The sequence below is a fragment of the Panthera tigris genome, chromosome A2 (genome assembly GCF_018350195.1).
Source record: "Panthera tigris isolate Pti1 chromosome A2, P.tigris_Pti1_mat1.1, whole genome shotgun sequence".
Taxonomy (NCBI): Eukaryota; Metazoa; Chordata; class Mammalia; order Carnivora; family Felidae; genus Panthera; species Panthera tigris.
In genome coordinates this window covers 8,958,225-8,969,902 of record NC_056661.1, presented here as the reverse complement: position 1 = coordinate 8,969,902, position 11,678 = coordinate 8,958,225, and the positions used below count along the sequence as shown (strand labels likewise).

At 44.5% G+C, this 11,678-nt stretch overlaps 1 protein-coding gene across 1 annotated transcript; it reads right to left on the bottom strand.

The window, feature by feature from the left end:
* Window positions 1-4,081: 4,081 nt before the first annotated feature.
* On the bottom strand, window positions 4,082-10,356 carry LOC102959769 (zinc finger protein 791). Its single transcript, XM_042976790.1, has 4 exons — window positions 10,333-10,356; window positions 8,495-8,621; window positions 8,249-8,309; window positions 4,082-7,636 (listed from the first exon to the last, which is right to left on the bottom strand). The coding sequence occupies exons 1-4, from the start codon at window positions 10,354-10,356 to the stop codon at window positions 5,983-5,985; spliced, it is 1,866 nt and encodes a 621-aa protein (XP_042832724.1). The 3' UTR covers window positions 4,082-5,982.
* Between the last annotated feature and the right edge of the window lie 1,322 nt (window positions 10,357-11,678).

Sequence of the window (11,678 nt, the reverse complement as noted above, 5' to 3'; positions counted from 1 at the left end):
ACAGCGCATGAGCACAAGTCGGGGAGAGGAACAGGCAGAGAGAGAGAGAGAGAGAGAGAGAGAGAAAGACAGACAGACAGACTCTTAAGCCGGCTGCACATTTCAACATGGAGCCCAACACGGGCTCGATTCTATGACCCCTGAGATCATGATCTGAAATCAAGTTGGATGCTCGACTAGCTGAGCCACCCATCGCCACGATGTATGTTTTAAATATCTTATAATTTTATTTGTCAATTATACCACAGTAAAGGCTGGAGGGGGAAAACACTGATACACAAGCAGGTTTGGGCAGACTGAAAAAAAGGGGGGTGGGTGGGAAACAATTAGATTAATGACCTTCGCAAACATAAAATCTCTTAACATACTGAGAAATGAAATGTGGCAATACATATAAAGGTTTATACAGTATAGCTAAGTGAAGCTTTTCCAAGAAGGCAAGTGTGGATTTAACATCTGAAAACCAACGTAAGATATTAAAAGACTAAAGAGAAAGTATATAATAATCCCCAGAGGAAAAGAAAATGAGAAAAATCCAACATCCATTCACTCTACAGCTTCTCCTCAAATGATATCTAGAAGGAAATTTCAGGGGCACCTGGGTGGCTCAGTTGGTTAGGTGTCTGACTTTGGGTCCGGTCAGGATCTCGCGGTTTGTGAGTTCGAGCCCCGTGTGGGGCTCTGTGCTGACAGCTCAGAGCCTGGAGCCTGCTTGGGATTCTGTGTCTCCCTCTCTCTCTGCCCCTCCCCTGATCGCTCTCTTTCTCTCTCAAAAAACAAAACAAAACAGAACGTTAGAAGGAAACGTCAATCTGATGAAACATGAAAAACCTACAGGTAGCATCGTACTTAGGGGTGTAAGACTGAATGCATTCCTCCTCCGACTGGAAACAAAACAAGTACTCTCTCCCACGACTTCTATTCAAAACTGTCCTGGAACACCAAGCTAATGCAAGGCAAGGAGGGAACTTAAAGGAACAAAGGTTAGAAAGAAGCAAAACTCTTTATTTGCAGATGACACAATCTTGTCTGTAAAAATAACCATCGAAACAGGGCACCTGGGTGGCTCAGTCGGTTGAGCGTCCGACTTCAGCTCAGGTCACGATCTCGCGGTCCGTGAGTTCGAGCCCCGCGTCGGGCTCTGGGCTGATGGCTCAGAGCCTGGAGCCTGCTTCCGATTCTGTGTCTCCCTCTCTCTCTGTCCTTCCCCCGTTCATGCTCTGTCTCTCTCTGTCTCAAAAATAAATAAACGTTAAAATGTATTGCTAACTACTAGTAATGAAAAATCCAGAACTGAAATTAAGAATGTTCCAGTCACCACAGCATCCAAAGAAAAAAATACTATTCTGCAATGACAGCATATTCTGCAATGACTAAGCTCTGTGGGATCCTCTCCCCAGCAAAACAAATATAAATGATGAGCCGCTTTAAAAACCCAATCCTTTTAAGGCTCTGGGAAAGTGTCATGAGGGTGTATAACAAAGAAACATTTATTCAATAAAACCTCAGGGTGAGCACGGCTTGGCTCCTGGAGCCTGCTTCAGATTCTGTGTCTCCCTCTCCCTCTGCCCTGTCTCTCCCTCCACTCTGTCTCTCTCTCTTTCAAAAATAAACATTAGGGGCATCTTGGTGGCTCAGCTAGTTAAATGTCTGACTTTGGCTCAGGTCACGATCTCACGGTTCGTGAGTTCGAGCCCCGTGTTGGGCTCTGTGCTGACAGCTCAGAGCCTGGAGCCTGCTTCGGATTCTGTGTCTCCCTCTCTCTAAGATAAACATTAAAAAAATTTAAAAAACGTTAAAAATCTATACATATATATGAAACAAGTAGGCCAGCTAGTTTACCAGAGAACCAGGGGAAGAGCGAGATAGGAAAGCCCTCTTAGGATTAGAGCAAACCTCAAACCCTGGCCTCGAAAACTACCTCTACAAGGGGGCAGGAGTGAAATTGGATCAGACTCTAGAGCAATTCATGTCTCAGTGTCAAAAACAATAAAGCAGCCAGCCTGCCGTAACGTGTGATCAGGGAAAGACTCAGTGAGATCCCTGCCCAAACCAGCCATCCCATTGTGACTGGAAGCAAGCTCTTGTGACAAGAGGAACGTCAGAGGCTCGTATGTGGAAAAAAACAGATGTCACCAAAATGTCAGCTAATCACCGACCACATAAACACGCAAACAACAAGCAGCCCCGAAAAGTCTATAATCTAGAATGTCCAATTTTTTTTTAATGTTTATTTATTTTTGAGACAGAGACAGAGCATGAACGGGGGAGGGTCAGAGGGAGAGGGAGACACAGAATCGGAAGCAGACTCCAGGCTCTGAGCTGTCAGCACAGAGCCCGACGCGGGGCTCGAACTCACGGAGTGTGAGATCATGACCTGAGCCGAAGTCGGACGCTTAACCGACTGAGCCACCCGGGCGCCCCTAGAATGTCCAATTTTCAACTGAAAACGTAGAATACATGCAAAAAACCGGAAAGGATGGACTTACAGACAGAAAAAAAGGCGGACAGCAGAAACTGCCTGTGAGAGGGTCTAGACAGATGATAGATTTAACAAAGACTTTGGGGCACCCATTATAAATATGCTCAAAGATCTAAGGGAGACCATATTTAAAGGAGTAAGGGAGGGTATGATGATGACATCACATTAAAGAATATCAACAGTGAGAAGTTACAGATGAATAAAGATTATGCAATTTAAAGAGCAGAGGAGAATGAAGAAAACTGAATAGAGCCGCGGGAAAATGTGGAATACTGAGTGCACAAATATGCATAATGGGACCACCAGACAGAGAAAGGAGGATATTCCACTATTATTGCTGCAAACAAATTCTCTGACCCTTTCTCTTCTTCCACTCTTTTCTGGGACTCCCATATCGTGCATATTGGTTGGTTTAATGGTATCCCTTAAGTTCCTTGGCTTAGTTTACTTTCCTTTATTCTTTTTTTCTTTGCTCCCCAGACTCGAATTTCAAACGACCTGTTTTCAACTTTGCAGATTGTTTCTGCTGCTTGTTCAAGTTTGCTTTTGACCCCTCTGGTGAATTCTTTCAACTCAGTTCTTGTAGATTTCAGCTCCAGAATTTTATTTTTTCTTAAAGGTTTATTTATTTTTTAATGTTTACTTTTAAGAGACAGAGTACAAGCAGGGGAGTGGCAGAGGTGGGGGGGGGGGGCGGGCGGGGGGTCAGAGGATCCGAAGCAGGCTCTGGGAGCTGTGCTGATAGCAGCGAGCCCGAGGTGGGGCTCAAACTCACAAACTGTGAGATCGTGACCTGAGCTGAAGTCTGATGCTTAAATGACTGAGCCACCCAAGCGCCCCAAGGCTTATTTTTGAGAGAGCGTGAGCAGGGGACAAAGAGAGGGGGGACAGAGCATCCGAAGCAAGCTGCGTGCTGACAGCAGTGAGCCCGATGCGGGACTCTAACTGGGGTGAAGTTGGATGCTCAACCGACGGAGTCCCCCAGGTGCCCTGGGCTCCAGATTTTCAAAAATGATTTCTCTTTGATAGTCTCAATTTCTTCATCCATTGTTCTTTGGACTTTATTTTCCTTTTAAGCTCTTTAGGCGTATTATTTTAAATTCTTTGTCTACTAAAGTCTGAGGCCTGTGTTTGGTTAGGCTTGGTTTCTGGAGATTGAGGGTTTGATTTTAGTGGGCCAGGTTTCCAAGTTTCTTTGTATGCCTCATCGTCCTTTGTGGAAACTTGGGCATTTGATAAAACACCCACATCACCTCTGTGCAGACTGGCTCCATGCAAAGAAAAGACTGCCTCTTCAGCCCAGCATGAAGGCCTTTTCTGGGCAAGGGTCTTCCCTCGGTCTGTGGGTGTGCTTTGTTCTCAATTCCCCTGTAAAAATATCTGCTTTTAATTGTATTAATTTCTGTAAGAGTTTCACAAGTCCAAATCCTAGACCATTTGAGCACCTCCGCATTGACTCCACCGTTTTTTTTTTAGAAGATTTTATTTTTTTTAAAGTAATCTCTACACCTAACGTGAGGCTCGAGCTCACAACCCCGAGACCAAGAGTCGCGCGCTCCGCTGACTGAGCCAGCCAGGCGCCCCAACATAATCCCGTTTCGTATGTGGTTTGTGGTCACCTTTATCACTGCAATTCATTCCACCTCTCTCTCTTTGACCACAGATGTCACCCTGGCAGTCTTTGGCAAGAAGGCACTGACAAAACCATGATGCGAATTTTTGGCATCAATAATGGAGGACGAGAAATTTAATTACAAAAATTATGACTACAGAATAAAAAATAAGATTGGAGGAAAAAACATCTGAACTCGTCTGCACACGATGACCCTCGGAATGCATAAGGCTGACAAAATTACAGGTTGGCTTGAAAAGCCACGATTGCAATGGGACGTTTTAATATATCCTATCAGGAAATGGAGAAGATAACATTTGCTAATATCCAACAGTTAATAAAGAATTTTAAGGACCATGGACAGAAACAGTGGTTTGAGCTTTAGAAAATGTTTTAAATCACATAAAAACATAATTGAAAATACACCGAAGACTTATGTTCAGATGTGAGTAATCAGAAACACCCACAATCTGCCTGGTAAGGAGAAGGTGCCTATTTTCACACGAAAAGGCTTATTTTCACAGAAGTCACTGTACAATGCGGTAGAGGAATAAGTTGCCATGGGGTTCCTCTTGGCTGCATGTTGTAGCTGTACCGGTGTAATCAGAAACACACAGTAATTAGGAATATTAACACAACAAGGGGCTTACTACACAAATTAGACCCTATGCAAATACAATCCAGAGAAGAGGGAAGTCAGCGCTTTAAAGAACATTCTCCACCATGACGGTCTGGTGGACACCTGATGGCTTGCGGGAAGATCCAAGTGGCATCAACCTTTGCCAGGTCGTAGGCCTCGTGGCGGCATCTGTGGAAAGCTACAGCTCTGAGAAAAGGGAAGTCAAGTAGCTGGCGGTGGTACTGAAGATACTCTTGACGGGCAGGGCAAAGAATCAGCAAAATGGGCTGGAAGCTGTAGGCAAAATTCCCATGGTATCGATCACTGTCTGTACCGTGATTCCAAAAACTAAGGCCTTCTTCCTTTTTGCCTTCCGACTCTCATGCAAGTGAGGCTACCGGTGAATTCTAACATGAAACTATAAAGAGAGCAGATTCTAGAAAATTAGGTCGCAACATTACCCATGTTGACCTAACGCATTCCAGGAGTGCTATCTCCAATGCTACATTTTTTTTTTTTTTTTTTTGGTCTCTTAAAGTATAATCTCCAAATCACAGTCGGAAGAAATGACAGAGTCAAGGGAAAAGATGTAAACAGCAATTCCAATGAGATTATACCCTATGATAAACTCTGCATACTTACAAATTGATGCCTACAATTTATTAACCAGGAAAGAAAAGACTCTTTGGATTCAAAAAAAACAAAACAGAAACCATTTCACATATGAAAGGAGGAATATTTATAATAGACAAGGAATATCCAGTACCTGTGACAGAAGGTCAATAAGAAAATCCCAACAAATACCCAAATGTCATTATACCATGCCCCTTCACGTTCAGAACAGTTAAAAAATTATATAAAAATTAATACTTACATATTACAAATACACCGTAACTCACCCATAGATCCAATAGACTTGAAAAGGGAAAGACAAAACTTTTACAAACTGATTTAAGGAAAAAGACTACCTACTAAGCTTCCGTACTATTGCTTAAACAATGCTCACAGAATTGTCTCAACTCAACGTTCAGCTGAAAAGCAACAACCAGAAGCTACAGTCCAGAGACTGAGTTTCAGAACAAAATTCATTATCTTCAACTTCTGAAGCATTCCTTTCATGTTGTGAATTCTCTGGAGTACTGTATTTGGATTTGCATCAGACTTTCCCACATTTCTTACATTTACGTCATTTTTCTCCAGTGGTGTTTTTACGTGACTCTGTGTTTGTTAAGACTGAACGCTTTCCTGTACTTTTCAGTTACAATTTACCTATCTTGTGTGCATTCTCATCACATGTTTATGTAAGGATGTGGGCCAATTGAAGGCTTTCCCACAGTGTTTACATTCAAGAAGTTTCTCTCCAGTGTGAATTCTTTCATGGCTTCTGAACGAACTGGGTCGACTGAAGGCTTTCCCACATTCTTTACATTTATAAGGTTTCTCTCCAGTGTGCACTCTCATGTGTCCTCGAAAGGTCGTACGATAAATGAAGGCTTTCCCGCATTCCTTACATTCATAGGGTTTCTCTCCCGTGTGAGTTCTTTCATGTACCTGAACATAACTTGAACAACTGAAGGCTTTACCGCATATTTTACATTCATAGGGTTTCTCTCCCGTGTGAGTTCTTTCGTGTATCCGGAAGGAGCTGGGGCAGTTGAAGGCTTTCCCACATTCCTTACATTTATAAGGTCCGTCTCCAGTGTGTGTCATCATATGTCTGCGAAAACTGGTGAGGGAAACGAAGGCCTTCCCACATTCCTCACATTTATAGGGTTTCTCGCCAGTGTGAGTTCTCCCGTGTATTTGCAAACCTAGAGGAGAGCTGAAGGTCTTCCCACACTGTTTACACTCGTAGGGCTTCTCCGCGGTGTGAGTCCTTTCGTGTCTTCGGAAGGACGTGGGACAACTGAGGGCTTTCCCGCACAGCTTACATATATAGGGCTTCTCTCCAGTGTGAGTTCTCACATGCACTTGAAACGTGGTGAGCCAATGGAAGGCTTTTCCGCATTCTTTGCACTGATAGGGTTTCTCTCCAGTGTGAGTTCTTTCGTGTGTTCGGAAGGAACTGGAACAACTAAAGGCTCTACCACACTGCTTACATTCGTAGGGTTTCTCTCCGGTGTGAGATCTTTCATGTATCCGATACGAGCTGGGACAGCTGAATGCCTTCCCGCACTCCTTACATTTATAAGGTCCGACTCCAGTGTGTGTGATCATGTGTCTTTGAAAGCTCCCGAGAGAAATGAAGGCTTTCCCGCATTCCTTACAGTCATAGGGTTTCTCTCCGGTGTGAGTTCTCTCATGTTTTCGAAGAGAGCTGGGACAACTGAAGGCTTTACTACACTTTTTACATTCGTAAGGTTTCTCTCCCGTGTGAGTCCTCTCGTGACTTCGAAAGGAGCTGGGACAGCTGAGGGCCTTCCCGCACTGCTTGCACTGATAGGGCTGCTCCCCCGTGTGCGTCCTTTCATGTGTCTGAAAGGTCTGATGATATCGAAAGGCCTTTCCACACTGTTTACACTGATAGGGTTTCTCTCCGGTGTGAGTCCTTTCGTGTTTTCGAACAGACTGGCGATATCGAAAGGATTTCCCACATTCCTTACATTTGTAAGATTTCTCCACGCTGTGGTTTCTTTCATGTTTTTGAAAAGGCTGGAGATAACTGAAAGCTTTTCCGCACTCTTTACATTTATAAGGCTTTCTTCCATACTCCTGATACTTGTATGGCTTTGGCGAAGTGTGAGATCTCTTATGCCTATTAAGGGACGAATGGCGCATAAAGACTTTTCCACACGCGCTGCACTCCCACGGTTTTACCTCGGGAGAAGTTTTCTTGTTCAGATTAAGATGCGGAACAAGGCTGAAGTTTCCTCCGCACGGACCACCTTCTTTACTCTGATGGAGCCTCTCTACCATAGGACTCCTGAAAAAAAAAAAAAATCCAGAAGTGTATTATTGATTTGTGACTTCCTACCTATTAGTAAGTACTAGGATTACATTGTTACAATTCATAGGAAAAGGGTAGGTTTTTCTGTCTTGTCTGAACTGTTTGAAATATTCTGCTCGACCAAAACTCTTACATGAAAGTAGTGAGAGTCATATATGGAGTTTCTGAATACTATTTACAAACGAACTCTTTTGCAAACACTGAACAGCTGTCACATTTAAGAAAACACTTTGGTGAAAATTTTCTAGGAAAACCTACATCTGAAGCTGGGCTGTCTTGTGTCTGCTTGCTTTTAAGTTTTTTTTTTTTTTTAACGTTTATTTTTGAGAGAGACAGAGAGAGAGTGCGAGCAGGGGAGGCACAGAAAGAGAGGCAGACACAGAATCAAGAGCAGACTCCAGGCTCTAGGCTAATAGCACAGAGCCTGACGTGGGGCTCAAACCCACGAACCACGAGATCATGACCTGAGCTGAAGTCGGATGCTTAACCAACTGAGCCACCCAGGCGCCCCATGTCTGCTTGCTTTTCAATTCTTGCAACATACAAAGATTCCTCTGGATGCTCCTTTCCACCGTGAGTGCAAGTTACCTTAGATTTCTTCCCTGGTTTCTGTACTGATCATCAATGTTATGGTCTTTCCATTTTTTCCCTACAATGCAAACCCAGAAAAAAAACCCAATAAATTATAGAAGAATTATCACAGGTCCATGATGAGCTCTGCCCATGCCTGATTTGCCAAAGTACTCCTTTGCCCCGTTCCAAACCAAAGAGCACTGATGGGCAAGAAACACGCGTCCTCTAACTGACGAGGGGAAAGTGAGCGGTCATCCTTACCTACTGAGGCCAGGTTCCTCAAGGTTTCCCGCATCACATCTCTGTAGAGTTTCTTCTGTGAAGGATCCAACAGAGCCCATTCCTCCAGGGTGAAGTTTACAGCCACATCCTCAAAGGCCACTGCGTCCTAAAACATCCCACATACGTGTGGAGGAGGATGGATGAGACAGCACTAGGAATCTATAGTCAATTCATAAGAAGTTCACATGATTCTGTGATCTCAAAATACTCTATGACTTGGTCATCAGAATTCCCACTCTCTCTACACAATCATCTCCTCATAAATTTGGTAGTGTCATGAATACATGGAAATTAGCTCTACTTTGGGGGCGCCTGGGTGGCTCAGTCGGTGAAGCGTCGACTCTTGATTTCGGCTCAGGTCAGGATCTCGCGGTTCCTGAGATCGAGCACCGCGTCAGCGCACAGCCTGCTTGCTCCCTTGCTCGTGGGCTCATGCTCCTCTCTCAAAATAAATAGATACAACTTTTTTTAAAAGAATTATTCCTACTTTTACTACGTTTACTACGTTCACTTCCAGTCTCATTGCTTTCTAATGGTAGAGTCCCAAGCACGTTGGGAAAGGAAATACTATGCAAATGAAAGAAACATTTCCATTGTAAGGCCACCAATTGCTTGTGAGAAAAAGCTCGCCTCCTTCTTTATTACCCACCATGTCACACAGCACTCCATGAAGCAGAGGGGCACAGCCACGTCAAGTTTTAATGAATAAAAACACAGTGAAACATTGAGAGCTTTGGCTTCTTTAAAAAAAATTTTTTTTTTAAATATTTTTGAGAGAGAGAGAGAGAACACGTGCGGGGGAGAGGCAGAGAGACAGAGGGAGACGCAGAATCTGAAGCAGGCTCCAGGCTCCAAGCTGTCAGCACAGAGCCCGATGTGGGGCTTGAACCCCCGAACCGTGAGATCATGACCTGAGCCGACATCGGATGCTTAACCGACTGAGCCGCTCAGGCGCCCTGAGAGCTTTTGCTTCTATTTCCACTGCCAACCATGAAAGGCCAGAAGGCCTGTGGGAATCCAATTGGTAACTAGGACACCAGCTAGCCATATTGTCCCCAAGTACCCCAGGCCATCAGGAATAGTCTGACGCAGCTGGCTGAACGAAAATATTCTGGCAGAGAAGTGTTCGTTTTCATTTGTCTATAAAAATATCTGTCAGAGATTCACTCATTCCCTCCAATCTGTCCCATTTCATGGGGCGAGGATGTCATTCAGATAGTACAGCTTATGTATGAAAAAGAAGGCATCACAACTCCGAACCCCACAAAACCTCTCTACGCAAGGGCCTCGGAGCCGCTTCTCGCCAACTTTTAAGCACGTGTATGCACACACGCTGAGATGACAGGATGCTCGGCAGAACCCTAACAGCGTATCTCAGGCCCTGCTGAGCTTGAGGAACTGGATAAACTTTGCAATCTGCGAGAAAGTTCACTTGAAAGCCACAGTGGTTTGACGGTCAATGCACTCATCATTATGAAACACACAAAAGGTTCAGCAGTGTTTTTTCTTAAATAAGTTTATTTACATTGAGAGAGAGCATGAGCAGGGAAGGGGCAGAGAGAGACAGGGAGAGACAGAATTTCAAGTAGGCTCCACGCGGTCAGTGCAGAGTCTGATGCGGGGCTCAAACTCACAAACCATGAGATCATGACTTGAGCCGAAACCAAGAGTCAGACGCTTACCCAACTGAGCCATCCAGGAGCCCCAGCAGTGTCTTCTCCCAAAAGAACACAGAGGTTCCCTTCTCTGATTTCAGGAGGCAGTGATATTCAACCAGCTGCCCTAGAGGCTGCCCTTCCATTTCCTGTACTTCTGACCCCTCGTGTGGGGCCCAGGGGCATGCCAGCCTAGCCTCTGGGCACAGACATCCCTCAGCTACACGATTCCCCTAAATGCTGGTCTCTGAACAAGATCATTAACTCACTGAGGTCTATGTGCAGGTGATAGAGAAATGGCTCCCATTCGGTAATTTGGATGGTAGATTTCACCCATCTGGTGAAGAAGAGAGAACAGGAAATCCACACTTCTTGCGAGATCCACAGAGTAAAAGGAACTACTTGGATTGGCTCCAATTACTCTGCAGCGCTGGCTCATAAAAGTGTCCTAGTACCTCGCATGGGGAAGAGCGTTAACGTTATTAGCAGGTCTGACACGGCGGATCCTTACAAATGCCTGCTCGCGGTGTCTGTCCTTCCTTCGTTGGTATCTGGGAGCCAAGATATAGGAGGGACCTCCCCAACCTGATGAGAGTGACTCAGTGTGCCCAAACTGTTTAGGCAAACATTATGACGTATCCCAAACTCTTGTGTTCGTTCTGAGAGTCCAAACTTTTGTTATGCGCAGTAGAGGGTGCCTATGTGATCTAGGCACGGAGTCCCGAATGAGCTTCCCTGGAAGACAGTATTTTACGTGTGTTGTTACAACTTGTTGCTTGGGGAAGTGAGCCCATCCTATGGGTTACAGTAGGAGATAACATCTCCTTGAAGCTTGCATGTGGTTTCCTCCAAAACAAATTTATTTATATTTTTTAAGGTGTGTGTGTGTGTGTGTGTGTGTATTTTTAAGCCATCTCTACACCCAACAGGGGGCTCCAACTCATGACCCAGAGATCAAGAGTCACAGGCACCAGGGGCACCTGGGTGGCTCAGTCGGTTGGGTGTCCGACTTTGGCTCAGGTCATGATCTCACAGCTTGTGGGTTCGAGCCCTGCGTGGGGCTCTGTGCTGACAGCTCAGAGCCTGGAGCCTGCTTTGGATTCTGTGTCTCCCTGTCTGTCCCTCCCCTGCTCACACTTTCTCTCTTTCTCTCTCTCAAAAATAAATAAACATTAAAAATAAATTAAAAAAAAAAAAGCATCACAGGCTCTACTGACTGAGCCAGTGGGGCATCCCCCTCCAGGACAGATTTAACTGAACACTAAACAAGACTAATGAATGATATTTAATAGTCCTAATGGAAAAAGATGTACATTTTTCTCGAACAAAGAAGAATGAAAAAAAGTGAAAATATGGTACATGTTCTTAGAAATAACTCCACTTCTTAAGATGTTTCCTCTCCCAAAATGTATCTTTATTAAATTCCAACAATCCCCAAAACAGACTTTTTATCAGACCTCCAGACCTAAAAGGAAAAACAAATGTCCAAAAATGGTCAAGGTCTTGCA